Here is a 20228-nt window from a genome sequence, read left to right as displayed (position 1 = left end):
GTGTAAGGCACAGGTGTTGAACTCCAGGCCTCGAGGGCCCTGCAGGTTTTAGATGTGTCCTTGATCCAACACAGCTGATTTAAATGGCTAAATGACCTCCTCAACATGTCTTGATGCTCTCCAGAGGCCTGGTACTGAACTCATCGGGTTCAGGTGTGTTGACCCAGGGTGAGATCTAAAACCTGCTGGACACCGGCCCTCCAGCCTGGAGTTCGACACCCCTGGTGTAATGGATATATGCATGGGTAGATTTAAGTGTCTTACTGCATGTACTGTACATACTCATTTGCTAGACTGTAAGCATGCAGGTAGTGTGCAGTGCAGTGACTGGATATCAGGCATGTTGGTTTGCTTACTATGTTAAAGAAATCGTTTTCTTTGAGCTACGGCGCGTGACGATAAAACTTTAAAGGTTTGTTGTTCCATTGTTGACGTTCCAGCAGCCCGTCGGTGTTCACTCGGGTCAGGCAGGTGCACCGACAGCAGGAGGTGGAGGAGGACAGCCAGCCTGGAGGAAACACTACACTGGTCAGGTAAGCTCACATCATAGTCTCACAGAGGCAGATAAATGCATAAAGATTGACACTGTTTAAGCTTTTCACTGTGCTTGTCAATAAGGAATGCCATTACAGGTTCATATGTCTGGATAAATGTTGTGACTTTGCACTGCAGGCATGAAGGTCCGCAGGGAAAAGCCTGCCACACGCTCACAGCAGTGTTGTCCCACTTTTGTTAGCATTTTGAGCCTGTGATTTGCCCAGTGTTAATGTTAGCACATGCACATGACAGCATTCACCACACTGGCTGTCCTGTGTCATCCTGACACTATCTGGATGTTCCCACTTTATAAATCATCTAGTCCTTCACACGTCTGTCTGACCCTGGGATTTGTCCCCTGATGTAGTGTGTGTTAGGACAGAAATAGGCTTCGTGCTGTGAGCCTGCGTGTGCATGTGACAGTGAGACCTACTTTGTTTCCAGAGGAGATTGGGTGGTTATTTTTTCTACTTGGTGCGTATTCTCTCAGGACATGGAGAGTGGTAAGGTGTGACAAAGTTGGGTCATTGTGCTGAATGTTCTCTGCAAATGTAGTGGAACAGCCACACTGCTGTGATCCTTTGTGGAAACATTAGGGCTGCTCTGACTCGTTATCAGTCGACTGATTAAGAAAAGACACGCGTCCATGCCATGTGTTTACCTTTGGAAAGTAAAGGTAACGATTTGGTGTGTGACACTGCTTTTGGAGCCTTTGGTACAAACAGGTTTTCAGCAAATCTGTGAAAAGCAGTGAACAGAAGTATTTTGTGGTTGTTGCTGAACTAACTAACCACTAGAAGAGCTAAACATGAATCTTTAAAAGCAGAAAGGTTCTCATTGGGATTGCTGACCTGTAATTTGATCACTGGTAAGATGCTCCATAGTTATGTACCGCCTTTTCCAGGGGGGAACTGTTCGCCTCACCACAGAGGAGCTCTCAGGCGTCCGTATCGAAATGCAACAGTCTACCGAACAGCCAGGATGTATCGACCGCGCCGCAGCAGGACCTGCGGGATGCGCTCGCCCCCGCTGAGCCGCTTGAGAACAGCAGAGGACTGCCTGATGCTCAAGAGCCGACCTCCCCGAGCAGCACAACAGTCATGCAGAAGGTGGTTTCCCAGCAGGCCTCTGAGAACACCATCACCTCCACACCGCCCAGCAAGGTATGTGACTCAGGATCAGTCATGTAGAGTTGAATAAAAATGTGGTCTCCATCATATTTGATGTTATTGTGATATTAATCAGTCTGTCCTGTGTGCTCAGACATGCCAGCGGACAGTCTCCCAGCAGACCGGCTTCGATGCAGCGGGGTTTCGCTCCCCAGCTGGCCGGGTACGCACACTGAGCCTCTTTGGACGAAGAGATCAACCACGTGTTTCTATCGTTCATTTGTCATTCTTCAATTTCTTTTGTATTGAAAGGGTGAACCCGAGTCCCCGTCCTTTAGAAGAACCGCCGTCCCCTCTCACCGCAGACACGTGCGCACCATCCAGGAAGTGCGGACCACCGTCACTCGGATCATTACCGACGTGTATTATGAGGACGGCAAAGAGGTGGATCGCAAAGTCACCGAGGTAACTGTCTCTGGGTCTGATTCCTGGAGCCTGTGTTTTTGTATTTGCTGTCTGTCAGAACATGTCAGGGCTGTAAATTCATGCAATCCTCCTCTGCACAGTTCAGAGAGCAGCACTGCTGTGCAAATCACAGTTATGTGATTTTATCGAGAAACATCACCGTGATTAAAATCTGCATCATTTGTCCAAACACAGTGTTCGTTTAATTTCTGCTGAATATTCATTTCTTAAAAAATCACATTGAGTCACATTCATGGGTCTGAGTGTGCATGAGCACGAGCTGCAGCCTCCAGAACAAGAAGGAAAACATTGACTGCCATGCAATCCTGTGCAGACATCCGTGGTTCTTTCACTATCAGGCCTCTTTGTTTTTAAAGGAAAATGTATTTATAGATTTTGGCTGTTTAACGTGTTCGTGTCACTGCCCGACGTGTCCAGGAGAGCGAGGAGCCCGTGGTGGACTGTCAGGTCTTGGACAGCGACATCTCTCCGTGCCGCACAGGCAGCAGTTCTATGACCTCTGGTGATCTGGGGGACATCAGCTCGCTTTCGTCCAAAGCGTCCAGCCTGCAGCACAGCTCCGGGGGAACCAGCAGCAGTACAGGCCTCACCAGACCAGACTTCATCATTCCAGCGAGCAGAGGGTTCAAATCCACGAGGTAACTCCTCATCCTCCACCGTCCCAAAGTTCTTACCGTTTCTCCTCAACCTTCCTGCTCTTTCTCTCTGCACTAGTTGCATGCTGTGTCACTTCTTCACCTGCTGTGACTCTAACACCCTGATTTCTCAGTGATTCACTGATCCCTGCCTGCGACAGGTCCGTGTTGTCACAGGTGTAGATCTGGGGTCGCGGCACAGCTCTCACTTGTCAGTGAGGTGACTTTTCAAAGTGTTCCCAGATCGGTGCCTGTGCAACCTGACCGGCTCCATTCGTCCCCTCTGTGTGTCTGCAGTCCAAGGAGGGGAGGTGGGCATCAACAGAGGGGTCACAGGGGTCACAGGGCAGGGTCAGTGGTCACACTGAACAGAGGCTACAGCACGCTGGGGTCCCGGGCCTTCGTCCCGCTGACCCCCAGAGGAAGGGCTAGAAGGGGCCGACCCCCGTCCCGCTCCTCCCTGTCCAGGTGAGTCCTCCCTGAGGCTCGCTCTGCACTTACAGAAACCATGGACAGGAAACACTCTGAGCCCTCGCCAGCTGCACGACCTTAATAACACTTTTTCCTTTTCTTACTCATTTTCTTCTCACTCAAACCTTATTCAGGTCCACGGTTTGCATCGCCTTGAACTTGCCTCGTGCAGATTTACCCTGCATAGTTAATCTGGGGCTAGATGGGGTGCTGCGTGTTATCACATTTGCAGAGTTTGTAGCTGATGCTCTTGAAGTGCTCCCATGCCACACAGACAGCAGCAGATTAGACTGTAAGCTTTAGTTGAGGTACGGGACAGAGAGCTAGTTTGTCTGCTAACCTCCAGCTGGATAAAAGCTGCTTTAAAGATACTCGTGGTTTGTTTCAACAAATAAGGATTATTTTGACATAGCAGGTCCAAAACAGCACTGTGCGTACTGTTAAAGCTAAAGGATATTCACTGATTCCATTAAAATTCCGTGCATATGTGGAATGTCTTCCATCTCTGCTTGGATTGGGACAACACAGGCCTTTTACACGAGACTGTTCTCTCTCAAAGGGGAGGAGTCGGTGGCTCGCTGCAGAGACTGACGGCTCAGGGCCAGCCACAGTCGTCCTCAGAAGATGAGCCGTACAGCCGCGTGCTCCCCGTCAGCCCCACGGACCCCGAGCTGCCCAGCCACTCGGACTCCCTCAGGTCTTCGCCAGAGGCGGCGAGCTCAGCCGGGAGCAGCTTCATCGGCCTGCGGGTGGTGGCTAAGTGGTCATCCAATGGTTACTTCTACTCTGGTCGCATCATCAAAGACGCTGGCGAGGGGAGATTCCGCTTGCGGTTCGACGATGGCTACGAGTGTGAGGTTGCCGGGAAGGATATCCTGCTGTGTGATCCCATCCCGCTGGAGACGGAGGTCACTGCTCTGCTGGAAGACGAGTACTTCAGTATAGGTGAGGAAGTGACCGCGCGTAGTTTAGTAAGATCGCTGTGGTGAGTTTGTTTTTTGTTCTTTTCTTCGACCTGGTTTAGACTGAGGAGATTTAACAGTGACATCAGCTCTGACTGTTTCTGTGGTTGTTGCATGAAAGACTAAAACATGCAGGACCGATGGTTCTTGTGTTTGTGCAGGTGTCGTTAAGGGCCATAAAACAGAGGGCCAGGAGCTGTTTTACAGCGTGGAGAAGGAGGGTCGGAGGCAGTGGTACAACAGGACATCGGTCATCCTGTCGCTGGAGCAGGGAAACAAGCTGAGGGAGCAGCACAGCCTCGGGCCCTACGAGCCCACCACTCCCCTGGCCAAGGCCTCCGACATCAGTCTGGGTGAGGCAGCCGCAGAGCTGAGGATGGACCCACACGGCTGTGGTACCGCCTCTGCCCGTGACTGTGCTTAACTGTTTTAAACCTCAAGACGGATTTTATTTTCACCTACAGTCCTCCTTAAACAGGTCAAACTCTTTGAAACAGACCAATAGAAAGTTCAGCCTGAGTTTAACCAGGTTCCTTCTGATCCTCTTCTCGACTGATGCGTCTGTTCCTCTGATCGCAGCTCTCACTGTTTTTAGAGCTTTTCAAAGCCAATCATTCTTATCCATGATGGAGACAGAAGGAACCAATAACATGCATGTTATAGTGTGTTTGTTACAGTACACAGTATGGTGTGGAGCCAGTGTTAGCATCTTCTTCTGTCTTCTGGCCCGTGCGTTCCTCTGTGATGACAGTCGGGTCAGCACAGGGTCATTATAAAAGGACGACGTCCCATTCTTAGTTTTTTACTCAGATATGCAGCCTTAGAGGTTCCTCACTTATTTTAATGCTTAGAGGCAGTAACTACAGGAAGTCTGTGTGTTTGCCCCAGCAGGCAAATGCAGTAGTATGTAAACAGCAGGCTCAGAGAGCTGGGAAGAAGTCCTGCATACATGTAGCACTCTGTCTAAAGAATACACTAGGAAGAGTTTGGTTTGCTTCAGGGGGCTGTGAGCCTGTTTGGAGTGCTCACGCATCATCCTGAACTCAGCTTAAAGGCACCTTTGAGAGCCCTGGTTTAATGTAATGGTAGAACGTACAGAACGCCATCAGGAGTGCTCGATGGCGCCTTTCATTCGTGCCCGTTGATACAGCTGCACTGAAAAATGAGACCAGAGCAGCGTTTCCTCGGCACACTGAACCTTCCTAACAGTGATCGTTTTCTGCAGCAGCTGTATTTAATAAAACCCACAGCAACAAACAAAGCCACCATCCTCTGATCAGACACGTGTGTTTGCTCTTTGCTCCGCCCTCTGTCATTTAAGGCTTGGGTTCACCATTCAAAACATGATGATTAAGATTGTGCTGGCTGTGTAAGTTATGATGAGATCAGGGTTAATTGTTCAGGAGACAGATGACGTACAAAGATTTGCTCTGGAAGCAGGCGTGGTCGTCTAATACAGAAGCTCTGTTCCTGCGCCAGACTCCTCCTGTGTTATCGCTCCCGAGAGTAAAGACTACCTGTGTCATCCTACAGCTCATATTAGTGTCCAAAGCATCAGCAGCAGACAGACGTCGTCCAGCTCTTCAGATACACTGAGACCGTGAGACCAGTGTTTAAACCTAATATATGCTACTGTGTCAAGCTGAATGTTCCCTTCAGTTTGCTGATATTTATTATTGTCCTCAGATAACTTGGTTGAGGGGAAGAGGAGACGCAGAGGGACCCCTGGAGGTCAGAACACTCCCAACCGCAGCTCCTCCAGCAGCCCTCGCTCCCCGGGAACCTCCAGCAAGAGGAAGCTGATGGCCTCAGAGGACAACCAGGGGCCGGCCAAGAGAGGGCGCAGGGGGGCGGGGGCCAGAGCTGGTACGAAGACCGACTCGCCGTGACCATGGCTGTGTGTGTGTGTGTGTTTTGTTGGGGTTAATGTCATATATTTATGGTATTGCAGTTAACTTTGAATTTTAAAGTTGTGATTTTAAATGCGATGCAAACTGGTTTTAATGGACTGTTGATGATTAGCAGCTGATTTTTAACAGTTTTAAGATGACTTTTAATGATTGTGTGTTATAAACTGTTTTATTCATCCTGATGCAGACTTGATTCAGGTTGTTGTTCATGTGAAATCAGTAATATGCCATTTTTCTACTGAGCATAATGAAGACCTGTGTCTGCGGCCTGTGTGCGTCCTCTGCTGCTGAGACGGACTCGGTAATGAATAACCCACCCGCAGTTTTAGCGTGGTGTTGTTCACGGGTGGAGGGGAAGGGAAGTGGATTTCACTGGTGCATTATGTGAGCACAGCTGTTCTGTTTGACGTTGGGAAGGCGAGTTCAGCCACATCACAGAAACAGTTTCTCTGAGCTCTGTGCGCCCACCGTGGGTGTGTTATTTCCCGTGCTGTCAGGAATGATGGTGCTGTTACACTCCTGCTTTATTCTCTGGGCAGGAACTCTTCCACACGTCACAACAATACATCAGAAACTATCTCCATGGTTGAAATAAGTGAGAAACTGCTTTATTGTGGCTTTGGGTGAACTCGTCCTTTAAAGAAAGTGCAGCACTGTTCCCCGTCTTTAACCTCTAAGTCCTGCGTGTGTTTGCGTCCTCAGCTCAGCGGGTCGGTGTGTGCAATACCTCGGGCAGTGGCACCGATGTCCCGGGTCAGTCTGGGGACGTGGAAGACTCTCACGGTCCGCTGCCCCAGAACACGTCCCTCTTCATGGGCTTCGCTTTCATGTTGACCGCCTCGTCTGAGACCGACCGCCTGACCAACAAGCTCACGAGCGAGGATGAGGAGGGTGAGACAGATTCTGCTTCAGTACCTCCAGATTTGATTTTGACAAAGCCCAGAGTTGAACCTTCAGTTATGTCACATAAACACTAATGTTGCATAAAGATTTGTCTGGAAGCCCAAACGTAGCTGTCGACAGGGTTTTCTGTTGGAGGCAGCAGTGTTGCTCACTGATGAAGCAGTGATATCATCACATACATGTGCTTGGACAGATGAACATGAACACTCACTCTTACTGCTTTTCCCCAGTGATCACGCATTTAATAACACTATATGTTTCCACATGTTTGAGAAGCATTTGGTGCATAAACCTGCTTATTGGGCTCGTTCCCACTGTGGGAGAATCACAGTTTCAACTACAGCGAGTAAAACTTCTTCCAGTAGCACCACTGGGTCCAGTTTAGCCCATCATTTTGTGGTGCTGATTTCTGGGCCATAATTACCTCTTTCCCACTATGTGGTGCTGGTGCCCCTCACCCCCAACTGGTCATGGTGCTGGCGGAGGGTTCTTCCTTCCCACTGTCGCCAAGTGTCTGATAGTTTGGGTTTTCTCTCTAGTTTTGTGGGGGTTTTATCTTACAATATAAAGAAAATTGAGGCGACTGTTGTCGTTGTTTGGTGCAATATAAATACTGTCGAACTGAACAGGACTCCACATTATCAGAAAAAGTGTGATGACCTGCACAAACGGTTTTCTCCACGGTTTGTAGAAATGTTCATGGTAGTTAACACACCAAACACTCAAAGTAATGTTTTTGTGTATTTCCAAAAAGTATTGGAACATCAAAACAACCACGAATAAGCTACAATGAACTAACAATGACAAAATGCATATAATGTGCAGCCAGGTGCATCTCGGGATATTAAAGGGGGCTGATTGTGGTTTACATGGTTCACAGCTGAAAGTAATCCTCGTCCTATGCTGACCTCGGTGCAGCTCCTCAGTTCATCCTCTGTCTGAAACCGTCTGTTTCAGCTGCAGCTCCAGGCAGCTTTCTTCTGCTTAGCTGCCTCACAGACAGATGAGGGGAACATAATTATCCACTCTGAGAAAAACACTCTGAAGGTGGGTGTTCAGAGCATCCCGAGCGTTTTGCACAGACTTATCTCATTATGTGAAACTGGCTTTGTTTAATATGAACATTCACCACTGGAAACATGAGAGTATGTGCAGCTGGCTAACTACACACTGGACCCAGCCCTAATTACAATTGTTGAAGCCCTTCCTGCCTCCTTTCATGCTTTTCTCTTCAGATTATGTGCAGACGGGTCCATATAACAAGTCATACACAGAAACCCAGCTGCAGGCGGGCGGAGGCTTCATCCTACCAAACTTCAATGAAGAACAGGTAAGTAATGAAAACACTAGCATGTGCCTGTGATCGCACAGATATGTTTATGTTACACATATCTGTGCCATAAATCTGTCCAGCTCCAGGCTGTATTCACCGAAGCAATATTAGTGGCTGGTCATGTGCTCTTTATCTTCTCCGTGGTAACAAACATCACCTAAAGTCTGAAGCAGTGCAGTAAATGAGTGTGTGTTTGATTCCCTTTTCAGTGTAAGGCAGCTTACCAGAGCCTGCTCATCGCGGACCAGCACTGCCGTACCAGGAAGTACCTGCTGTGTTTAGCCAGCGGCGTGCCGTGTGTGTCGCACATATGGGTGAGAGACTGCTGCAAAGAAAACAAACTGCTCAACTACAGGAACTACCTGCTGCCTGCCGGCGTGGGGCTGGATGATGCCATAGTGGAGTGGTGAGAGGCTGCTTTATGTTTGGGATTTATTTATCGGTACGGTGCAAAAATAAAAGGTTCCATATGAAATGTAGCACATCTGCTGCACATCACATCAAAAGATTTGTTTTTATTGGGAGAACATGAAAGTCAACAAACAACCAAATGGTAAATGGACTGGTTCATATACAGCGCTTTTTCTACTCTTCTGAGCACTTTACACAACTTGTGCATTCACCCATTCACACACATTTTCTAAGTGCTTTCTAACTAACATTCACACACATTCACACATGCATCGAAGAGCAATTTGGGGTTAGTATCGTGCCCAAGGATATTTGGCATTCAGACTAGGGGAAGCCAGGAATCAAACCACCAACCTTCCGATCAGTAGATGACCTGCTCTCCCGCCTGAGCTACAGCCACCCCAAACAACACGAGTGTGGGCACCAAATGCTGTAAGTTTACTGATGAAGCCAGCAGTGCAGTTTGCATTCAGACTTGGTCCAAATTAACACCAGTGTAGAAGTCAAACGACCATCTTCTTTTGAAAAATATTTATGGGAATTGACACTCAAAGGCAAAATCAAGCTCCACCCACCTCGTCATTTGACCTGTTTGTATAATAAATGAAACGGATCACATGGCTGATCCCTGCTCTTCTAATAAACGTCTTTCCTTGTGAGCAGTAAAGTGGCAGATTTCAGCACATTAGGGGGTAAAAGTCTCGTCTGCTACAATGTAACAGGTGGATGTTACTTCAGAATGGAAACCAGTGTAAAAACGTGCTGATAAAATCCTGGTTTCTCCTACTGTTCCTCGTCCTCACGAGGTCAGAGGTGTAAGAATCCCAGCTGATTCAGTGATGTCAGTCTTAAGTGATGTTGTCTGCTGTGACATTGTTTTATGATGGTACTTTAAGATATTTCCATGTGGAATAAACCAAAGTGTTCTTGTTTATAAGTCACAGAGCCTTTGTTCTTTCTGATCTTTTCTGTTTGTCTCTCAGGCATCCTCGCTGCAGCCCCTTCAAAGGCCTGCGGGCTCTTCTGGTGTTTGAGGAGCCGGTGGAACTCTGGGCCCAGCTGATTACCATGGGTGGAGGCTCCTCCGTCCGGCAGTTCCAAGCAGACAAAGACAACTCTGGTACAGGATCCACACAGTGATGTCCAAACAATGCACCGTCTTGCTGCTGTGCTGAAACTAATCCGTTCACTTTCCCGCTCCATCCTTAGACATTCCTGCTGGCAAGTATGACCTCGTGGTGACAGACCATGCCTGTCCGCCGCTGCTCGAGAAAAGCGCAACATCACAGGAAATCCCGCTGGTGTCTCCGGAGTGGCTCATCCAGAGTCTCATCTGCGGGGAGCGCCTGGCTTTCGATTGCAAGCCTCAGTTTTGCCACGACTATTCCTCGTCCTCCTCGTCCTCATAATCTGACCCCACGTGCAAAATGCCTTTGACCAAGCTAAATGTTGAGCGTTAGTTCTGTTGCATGCTTCTGCTGTATATAACTTGATCCTGTCCGTTTTTATGAGATAATAAATTGTGACCCTTGTTTCATTTTAATGCATTGATGTTTATTTTCTCCACACAAAATGGTACACGCAACAAGCCGTTAATATTTACAGTTTATACAAGAGTCAAAGGGAGGATTCGCCCACGTTACATCCAGCAGTGCTTCTGTGAGCTCTGCCTCCATGATCCAGCGTAGTTTGATGACAGGCTGCACATTGAATCCATGTCTGTGCTTTAGGCCAAGCTAAACATAAAGATTGGCAGCTGCCAGTGTAGGATGCTAATCTGTCAATTAGAATAGATGCATAGCAAAGTGTCGCCATGGCTACACGCATTTACAGAGATCTGATGGTTTAAAAAGCACTCGGTTTTTTATTTTTGACAACTGTCTTACCCGTCTGTTCAGGGCTACCTACTGCTTTCACAAATAGGACCTGGCTTGCTCAGATATATGGTATGTGGTCATTTCAAATCCAGAAACCAGGTGATGTCACAATCTCATCTTTTACATCAATTCTACAGTTTTATCAAACAAAGATCAGACTGTTCTCCACGATCTCATCGACAAAGGGAACAAACTGACTTTTCCTTTGGTTGTTTGGGCCACACTGAACTACTTCCACTCAAGACTTTCTCTTACATGTAAATGTCTTTTTTTGATGCAGTGAGCTCTACAAAAACAGCGACGTTCATTTTTCTTGCTTCTCATGTTAACTTCAGAGCAGTTTGATCATCTCTGCATGTAAAACAAACCCAAACTATCTGCTCAGTTCAGTATTACTACAGTGAAAGTGATCATTGTAATTTGGTTGTTCAAAGATTCGGTGAAGCCGGTGGAGAACACTGATGGGAGTCTCTTCTGCAGGTTAAATAACTTCCTTTGCGCTCTTCTTAAACACTGAAAAAAGCAGGAAGTATATATTTTAGATTAACCGTGGTACATGATGACCGTCTGTTGAATTTTTTTGCACCTGGACATGTGCTATAGATGACGATCACACTGGTCCTACCTGCCCAGTGTGCCTCCAGCTTGGGTGTAGTATTTGTTGTAGTCCAGTCGCAGCAACAGCTGAGCCAGATCAGAGTTTATCTGATGGTTCCTAACGCTCGACAGAATTTTGAACAGGAGGGATGACTGGCGTCTGAAGCCCTGAAATTTGACAGAGTTGGCATTACAAAAATCTCTTTACAGTTTCAGACAGAGGGAAAAAAAAGGTGTGTATTCGCTACCTTGACTAGCAGATCGAGCTGAGCGGTTCCCCTGTCGTCCAGTGAAACCACAGTCTGACTGACCAGAGAGCAGAAGTTATGGCACAGCTCGAGGATCTCGTTGAGGCAGTGAAACACCTGAAAGTGAGAGTAGGTGAGCAGAGCGGCCTCAGGTAAGGAGGGTGAAATGTAGCAGCTGAGCATCATTTTTGTTTGGCGTCTCATACCGGCTTCAGGAGGATGAAGGACTGGGCCAGCAGGTTACTGAGGAAATGATCGTGGGCCAGTCGGATGCTCTCGAAGTCTCTGGTGGAGTTGATCTGCTGAAGCAGCTGAGAGAACTGAGACTCCAGCACATCCACCTGCAGTTTAAATAATTCAAACAGCACGTGATTCTTTTTTCCTTGAATTATTATTCCTATGATGGTTTTTAACATCGGCTTGAGTTGGAATGGAGACTGATTGCATCAGACTTGGAAATGTCATTTAATTTAGCCACCAGTCAATTTTTAAGTAGGATATGGGAGAACTGGTTAAATCTCTCAGACCCTGAGCTGGAAAGTCTTTGATGGCACCTAAAACCTCGTGCAAAGGTCATTAAATGATAATCTTGTGCGCTGGTAGTTTAAAATTCTCGGCTGCATTGTTACCTGCAAATAATACTGCAAGTTGTCGATCAAGAAGGCCATGTGGTTACGTAGCCTCCACTTCACAGCGTCCGTCTGGCTCGACTTCAGGTGTTTCCTCTGCATCTGCAGAGCCCAGCAGTGCTGCAGCTGTGACTGCACCCGCCTCACGCTCAGCAGGTACCTGAACACAACATTGTACCTGACCACACACACGAGGAGAGGACGGTGACTGGATGCACTGGGACTAAACACATCAAAGCTGCAGTAAGGGGTGCAAACACGCACTTCTCCAGCACAGCAGGAGTGAAGAGGATGTGCAGCGGCCACTGGACCTTGTAGGTGAGACCGAGGGCTGCCCAGCCTGTGGGAGGAACCTCGCGAGGGGAAGTGTCTTGTGGAGGAGTGGCTCCTTCTCTGGGGAGTGACGCATCTGAGAAAGCAGGCACAGTAACCAACCATCAGCTCGAGATAACAGGTGTAAGTACACCAGGTGAATACTGTCTGTAAGAGTGTGTGTGGGGGAGGGTTTAAAACCTGAAGTCTGCAGTTTATGGTGTGGTGAAACACACATCTGATATGTAGCGTTTGATTTAAGTGCTTCATAAATAAATAAATACCTTTCAGACTTGTTTGTATGTAGATCAGTCCTGTTAACAGTCTCTTAACACTGACTCTGATATTTAAAATAAAATAAATGACTGTAATTGTTCCTTTTACATGCTTTTATACTGGATTGACTAACAGCTCTCTGTCAGCCTATATGAACTTACATTTAGGGATGACTGTGATTAATGATAAATATGACATGTTGACGGTTTGAATGTAGGCATCTAAAAAGAACCTCTCCTATTTTAATCAAAGTTCTCCAAACTTCGTCTTCACACTGGACTCAATGACAACAATAAGAATGTTGTATCTGAAATGCATCTGCAGGGCAGGATGCTGGTTTTCCCTTTGTGGGAGTGTTTTAGCCCCAACAGCTGGGATATCGAACCTTCAGTGAAACGAGAACTTTGTACTTCTGTGTTTCATTCACTCTGTGATCCACGTTTCTGTTTATTCTGCTATGACTTCAAAAATAGGCCAAAATATACACGTTGTCCTGTACACCAGAAGGGTATCTGACATCTGATCAGTAAACACAGTAGCTGTGTAACAGTATAAATTCTTTGTATTAACTGTAATAAAACACTGGACAGATGATGCAGCTGTAGACATACGGCTTTAACCTGATGACACAGCATGAAGGCTTCATTTGGAAAAAACAGTTTAGGCCAGCAGAGGGCGCCACCCGCCACAGGCCGAGTTTTACGACATCAGGAGTGGGGCTCCTAAACAAAGGTTGCACTGTGACCCAGTGAGCCCACCTTTGCCGTCTTTGCCCTGGTAGTCCACGGTGAGGTGCAGCAGAGGCAGGAGGTTGTCATCGTCCAGCAGCACCTTATGAGCTGCCTGCTGGAAGGCTACGTTTACATCTGTGCAAAAGAAATCACATGATATGACGCTGCAAGAGCTTTGACCTTGAGTGCGCTTTTACCTTAATGCTGCTTTATGAGCAGAGACACAGAACCTGCACACATTTCAAGTCATGTGTCTGTTTCTTGCAAATGTTTTGTTTTATTATTAAGATTTTTCTTCTTTTTTTTTGGCATGCAGCACGGCACGAATGACGTGAACACATCATGACAAACAGCTGCATACTGTGTTTAACTGTGTAACTTACCTGTGAACAAATAAGCAGAGAGGGGAAGCTGTTTGAGAATATTTACCGTGCTCGGTGACAGCCGTCGGAGGAGTCTTCAGCATGTGCTGCGCCAGGTCAATAAAAACCTGGTAGAGCTCTCCGCGACCCAGGAGGTAGAAGTCCTTAATGATCTGGGAACAAAGAAAACACAAACATCAGCACGGCTCATTTCACGCTGATTTATGATGCAGAACCAAGGGCGATGAGGACAAACCTTGAGCTGCTCAAGCAGATCTGCCTCTTCCACCATTAGAGTCCAGAGGTGCTGCAAATCAGTAACACAGCATGAGGGCTTTGTAAAAGCAGCTCGCTAGTTTTCCTTCTTTAATGCTAAAAATGATGCTGTCCCTGATGAGCTCACCTCTGCCACTGTGCTCCTTATGCGATCAATCAAATTCTCAAAATCCACCAGGCTGAAAAGCGTCTGCTGTTTGAGTCGATGCAGCTCAGCAGCAAACATGTCTTCCTGGTGTTTCAGTATAGAGCCTGAAAATACAAAGGAAACATGTTGGGTTGTTCCTCACAAAAAGAAGAGGTCCCACTCCAATAGGTTACAACAGAAGCTCCCAGTACCCGCTCTGGATGGGCTGTGGTTGTGGTTTTCAAACATCTGGACAGATTCTCCCACAAAGAGGATTTTCTCTGCCACTCGGATGGGGATGTAAGAAGGCAGCATCTCTGTGCGCAGGGAGAACTGCTGCAGAGATGGAGCCAGCATGTTCTCCTCCTCGATGAGCCTCTGCACAACAGCACACACCGACATTAAAAGACACTCGCAGTTCAGCGCTGGATGCACGTCCGTGCGTGCCACTCACCAGGTCCTGTAATTCTCGGAGCTGCTTCCCGCTCAAGCCTCCGAGTCCCAGGTCTTCTTCTTCCTCCTCTTGGCTGGCAGCAGCTCCTCCAGCACTGGGACCCTGCTTCACAAAAAACTCCTCGCTTTGGTCCAGCAGCAGCCCGTGCAGCATCCAAGCTGCCAGCTGCTTGTACATCACACCGTGGCACACGGCCAAAATCCTGCACATTCAAAAAAACAAAAGGATAGCTGATATCAGTGTTCATTGATAAGAAAGTATAAACATCCTACTGATTCTATGGCACGTGCTGTCATGCAAGACAATGCACCATATATGCACATCCACAAAACGTTATTTTAGAAACAGCAGCAATGGACAACTACACCACGTCCAGTTCTATCCTCACACTGTGTGTTAGTGTTCATCTCTGTGTGTCTTTGGCCTCCCTGAGCCTGCTTCTGCTGCAGGTTTCTTCCTGTTAAAAGGGAGTTTTTCTTTCCCACTGTCGCCAAAGTCATAGGGGGTCATATGATTGTCAGAGTTTCTCTACCTTACAGTATAAAGCACCTGAGGCGTTGGTGCTATATAAATAAAACTAAATTTGACTGAGAAAGAGAAGAATGTGCAGACAGCAGCCACGCCTTAAAGTGTAACATGTTTAGTGTATGTGAGGACATGATTCACAGAATCCTGCTAAACAAACCTGAAGCTGGTGATTGAGACCATAAAGTAACCAGTGAAGTGTTTATGAAGGTGATCCAAAGCACTTCTGCTTCAGCTTTCAAGAACTTGAATCTGTCTTTAACATCAGCTCTACTGTTGCACACATGAACCTTCAAAACGAACGATTATCAGAGGAAGTACTGAACTCACTGTGGAAAACCCTTCAAAGCTTGGCAATCAACACCACAATGACAACTAGGCATTAAAAACAGTCCACGGGTTAATGAAGTTCACATGCTTTGTCCTTTGTAGTTTGGAGCGGTGACAAACTCTCACATGAATAAGCAATCAAAACACGGGTCGAGGTCACGAGGAAAGAGCATCAATGAATTTGAATAGCTCGCTGGGATAAATGAGTTTATGTTTAGCTCATGAAGGAAACACCCACACAGGGTTACTTACAATCTCTGTGGCAGGATAACGTATGTATTATTACGCCAACGCTAAAACTGTGATAAACATAGACTTACTTTTCCAAGGCCATGCGTACCGGAGGTAGCCCCCCACAGCTGTGCTTGTACACCGTCTCCAGGATCTGGCAGCCGTGGATCTAATTCAGCAGACACACGAGGTATTTACAACACGCCAGGCCCTCCTGATGCATTACAGAGCATCTCACTGTACGGTGACCAAGCGCTCATCTGAAGGTCCATTTTCATGACGATAACAAGACGTTTATCTATTCTATTATGGACCATACCATAGGAAACATGCTGGTAGGCTACATTACTAAACAGAGAGAGAGAAGAGTATTCATTTCTTTGACTTTCAGTGAACAACAGATGCTGGAGAAGTGCTGCTGTCTCGCCTTTATTCAGTAATGATGTGTCTCTGCTTTACCTTCTGTGACTTTATCGTCTCGACCACCACCATCACAGATGGAAACAGCAACTGGAACTAAACAAACACAAACCAAGTCAGCATTAGATTTTAGTTAAGAAGAAAATCTTCATGTGTTTTTTAGTCTTTACCTGATCAAGCTTGTAGTTAACATGGGATATCGTCAGATGTGGATCTCCGAGGAACTGAAACAAACAAGAGAGTGAAATGAGCCTCGTCTCACACGCGGTGCTGTTCTTGGCTCTTTCCTGACTTTACCTCCTGTTCGAGGTCCAGCAGGGCCTGCCTGTAGGGCTGCAGCATGGAGTCCAGCCCCGTGCAGAAAGCCCGCAGGTAAATCCCATGAAGCCCGGTCTGGCTGGGCTGGCTGCTGTGATGCTCCTGCACAGCAGGGACGTATTACTGAACAATGAGACTGTGTCTAAGACGCAGTCAAAAAGAAAAAAATCATCACGTATAAATGTTTTAGGACTCACTTGTGGATGAACATGTCCCGTGTGTTGTTCTATAAACTCTGTAAAGCGTATATAATCTGAGCCCAGTTTACAGAGTCTGTTGAGGACACTGGTCTCACTGGGGTGAAGGAAGGGCAGGTCCTGGGACACCTGAAGGTGACGTAAAAACAAGTTATGTGTGCCTAAGAAATGCATAAAAGTTAGAATGATGGATTACACCAACGCGCCTCCTTTCCTCTGACCGCACTTCAGTCACTATTAATACTGTAAAATGCAACAGTTTCATCCAGACGAGGCTAAATCAGTAAATCGCTTCTCCTTTGTCCTTTAAATGACTTTATATGTAACATATGTTTGGCAGAAGTTCATGTTTGGACAGACAACACGCCGCTGCCTCTCGAAATAAAGTTGAATCAGAGAAACTTTATTTATTGCAGGGCGTTGTCATAGTAACAGACAACAAAGCAATCTTAAAAATAAAGTGTTGATAAAGAGATAAATATATAAACATTAAACATAAAATATAACACTGATACTTCATTTTATGTATGTCTCTTGCTAGTTCTGACGTGTGATGCATTTTCATGGTGTGTTTTACTGTTACGTCTGTGAAGGTTCTCAGTCATCCAGGTCATCGTAGTCAAAGGAGCTTGCAAAGAAAAGCGTCTGGACTTCTTTAAGTTACTTGAAGACGTTTCACCTCTCATCCGAGAAGCTTCTTCAGTTCTAAGGTCAAATGGTGGAGAGTCCCAGATATAAACCTAGTGGGAGTATCCCCCCACAGAGGGACAAAAGGACCCCCTGATGATCCTCTAATCGCCTGAGCCAAGGTGTGAAACTGGGTGTGGGTCCCAATCAGCCAGAGTTTCGGGTGTGTTCATTGTGAAACCTGGCCCCACCTTATCATGCGAATTCCTGAGGTCAGATGGCCCAGGATGTGAGTGGGCGTTAAGGCGTCTGGGAAGGGATCTCAAAACTGGATTATAGATGGCAGAGAGTTGGTGTCGTAAACCCCCGCCTCTGTTCAAAGATGGTCGCTCACAGTGGACATAGATGGCTTCTTTCACTCCTCTTTCAAACCATCTGTCCTCTCTGTCCAAAATGTGAACATTGGCATCCTCGAAAGAGTGTCCTTTATCCTTAAGATGCAGATGGACTGCTGAGTCTTGTCCTGTGGAGGTGGCTCTTCTGTGTTGTGTCATGCGCTTGTGAAGTGGCTGTTTTACTGTTACCATCATTCCTGCTGTTCTGAGCTCGTAGTTCCCATGGGTTGCCTGTACATACATTATACATTCTCTGACCATATTTCAGATAAGTGTGCACTACCCCAACATTACATATGAACAATGACAAATAAGCAAAATCAATGTACTTCTTTTTAGCAGAACTGAGCCATGACATCATTACTTGCACTATTTTAACCATTTCACATGTCTGCAGTGAAAACGTTCAGTTGTTGTGACTCAGCACACTGTATGTGCACAGGTCTTACATGTGCAGTGAAGATGACATCATGACATAATCTGCAACTGGTGCGTCGTTCCCGTTTCCTGAAGTGGCTGAAAGTGTTCACTACAGAGTTGCTAGTATTCGATTATTTACTGGATGCTGTGTTTTTGTAATGAGGGCAGCAGAATGCTGCACAGCCTGGCACCGTCACATCAGACCTGTGTGCAGCTTGCATGATGTTTGCATGCATTCGCAATACAGTCGGGCACACATGCAGCCTGGCTGAACACTGTGACTGGGAGCAGTTGCCTCCCTGTGTTACCCCTAATGATTATCTTTGAAACTTGTCTAATAAATGAATTATACACTGAATATTTCAGCCACAACTCACAACCTGGGTTTTTCTTATCAGAGACCCCAGGTACTCTGATCATATGTATCTATATATGAATCTCCAAAAGCTGATTCTGTTCATCTGGACGTTTTCAGTGGGAGAAACGTTTCGTCATCATCCAGGTGACGTCTTCAGTCTCAGCTGACTGCAGGTTTCAATCTTATGAACAGTACATTTGCATAATGACTGAAACCAGCCCACTGAAGGAACAATGGGTTGGGAGGTCAGTTCCTTCATCATGACTATGCAAATTCTCATGACCATTGATCAACAACCACTGATCAATAACCATGAGTACCACTCACAGAGAGTTGGGGAATGGCTGCAATCACAGCATTGTAAGATGGCGAAACGCGGTTATCCTAATTGGGCTTTTATCAAGTCAGCAAAGATGCAGAGAAGAGAAGATCAGACACCAGCGAGGGAGGATAAGAAAGACAGACGCAACAACATCCCCTATGTAGCCGGTGCATCAGAGAAACTCAGGAGAGTTTTCTCCAAGTACGACATCCCAGATTACTTCAGACCCAGCAACACACTCAGACCCAAACTGGTTCACCCGAAAGACAAAACTCCTAAACATAAATTTAATAATGTAGTGTATGATGCCAGACCTCTACATTGGAGAGACCAAACAGCCACTTCATAAGCGCATGGCACAACATAGAAGAGCCACCTCTACGGGACAAGACTCAGCTGTTCATCTGCATCTGAAGGTCAAAGGTCACTCTTTCGAGGCCGCCAATGTTCATATTTTGGACAGAGAGGACAGATGGTTTGAAAGAGGAGTGAAAAAAGCCATTTATGTCCACTGTGAGCGACCATCTTTGAGCAAAGGCAGGGTTTACGACACCAACTGTCTGCCATCTATAATCCAGTTTTGAGATCTTTCCCAGACACTTTAACGCCCACTCACATCCTGGGCCATCTGACCTCAGGAAATCACATGATAGGGTGGGGCCAGGTTTCACAATGAGCTCACCCGAAACTCTGGCTGATTGTGACCTTGGCTCCTGTGATTAGGTAGAGGATCACCAGGGGGTCCTTTGTCCCTCTCGGAGGAAACTCCCACAGGGCTTAAATCTGGGACTCTCCACCAGTTGACCCTAGAACTGAAGAAGCTTTTCTGATGAGAGGTGAAACGTCTTCAAGCAACTTAAAGAAGTCCAGACGCTTTTCTTTCCAAGCTCTTTAGACTACGATGACCTGGATGACTGAGGACCTTCACAGACATTCAGCAGGTCCTCTTGAATATGTTTACATGCCAAAATGCATCGATTTGCAGTAATGTGATTGGCTGATACTCGCGTAAACGAACAGGGGTACCTAATAAAGAGGCAGGTGAGTGACGTTTCATCTTGCAGTATTTAAACCTGCCAATTGTCTCGTTCAGTAACTATCCTAGCAAAAATGTATATCCTTAATATAGTGCTACCAAAGCTAATAATTTAGCTCATGCATAATTAAATTGTAATACATTGCCAAGCTTTGACTTGTAACCACATGCATATTAGCTAACATCTGGGTGAAGTTATCGTATCAGAGAACTGCAGTGTTTCCGTGTTACCTGTAAACCGGTTCGTTTGTTCCATGTAAAAATCGTCCCCGGGTATCCGCTCAGCGCCAGTAAGAGCTCGTGAATCATGTCAATTAAACTTAAAGTGTCTGAAATTGAAAATGTAGCGGAGAGATTCCCATTCAGCCACCAAAACAAACCGCCGCCGGAGCCGTCGCAGATT

General features: G+C 46.5%; 2 protein-coding genes across 10 annotated transcripts in view; one reads left to right on the top strand and one right to left on the bottom strand.

Moving 5' to 3' along the window:
* Positions 1-10300, top strand: part of tp53bp1 (tumor protein p53 binding protein, 1) — a 21472-nt gene extending 11172 nt beyond the window's left edge. For 4 of the 8 annotated variants that reach the window (XM_084914143.1, XM_084914064.1, XM_084914279.1 and 1 more), the window contains 14 exons: positions 441-533; positions 1442-1700; positions 1801-1869; positions 1959-2111; positions 2550-2770; positions 3065-3235; positions 3798-4183; positions 4362-4553; positions 5887-6066; positions 6813-7001; positions 8249-8343; positions 8556-8752; positions 9741-9877; positions 9967-10300. In XM_084914143.1, coding sequence (XP_084770269.1) covers positions 441-533; positions 1442-1700; positions 1801-1869; positions 1959-2111; positions 2550-2770; positions 3065-3235; positions 3798-4183; positions 4362-4553; positions 5887-6066; positions 6813-7001; positions 8249-8343; positions 8556-8752; positions 9741-9877; positions 9967-10166 — 2542 coding nt within the window. In that variant the 3' untranslated portion in view covers positions 10167-10300. Of the gene's footprint in view, positions 1-440; positions 534-1441; positions 1701-1800; positions 1870-1958; positions 2112-2549; positions 2771-3064; positions 3236-3797; positions 4184-4361; positions 5801-5886; positions 6067-6812; positions 7002-8248; positions 8344-8555; positions 8753-9740; positions 9878-9966 lie in introns of those variants that run through there. The other 4 variants (XM_084914200.1, XM_084914568.1, XM_084914362.1 and 1 more) reach the window with 3 other exon arrangements.
* On the bottom strand, positions 10287-20228 carry tubgcp4 (tubulin gamma complex component 4). Of its 2 annotated transcripts, XM_084914687.1 has the most exons (18): positions 20057-20228; positions 16668-16796; positions 16450-16572; positions 16323-16376; positions 16192-16248; positions 15822-15901; positions 14647-14848; positions 14405-14570; positions 14193-14317; positions 14046-14096; positions 13857-13962; positions 13455-13562; positions 12373-12517; positions 12109-12286; positions 11686-11820; positions 11480-11596; positions 11260-11399; positions 10287-11147 (listed from the first exon to the last, which is right to left on the bottom strand). In XM_084914687.1, exons 1-18 carry the CDS (start codon positions 20132-20134, stop codon positions 11141-11143), a joined length of 2001 nt encoding a protein of 666 aa, XP_084770813.1. In that variant the 5' UTR covers positions 20135-20228; the 3' UTR covers positions 10287-11140. The 2 variants fall into 2 exon arrangements, with proteins under 2 accessions (XP_084770813.1, XP_084770898.1); XM_084914772.1 differs by lacking the exon at positions 20057-20228 and having other exon boundaries at positions 16450-16593; positions 16668-16758.

Source organism: Perissodus microlepis, chromosome 1 (genome assembly GCF_051167445.1).
Source record: "Perissodus microlepis isolate ML-2025 ecotype Zambia chromosome 1, ASM5116744v1, whole genome shotgun sequence".
Taxonomy (NCBI): Eukaryota; Metazoa; Chordata; class Actinopteri; order Cichliformes; family Cichlidae; genus Perissodus; species Perissodus microlepis.
This window is presented reverse-complemented; position numbering and strand designations above follow the sequence as displayed.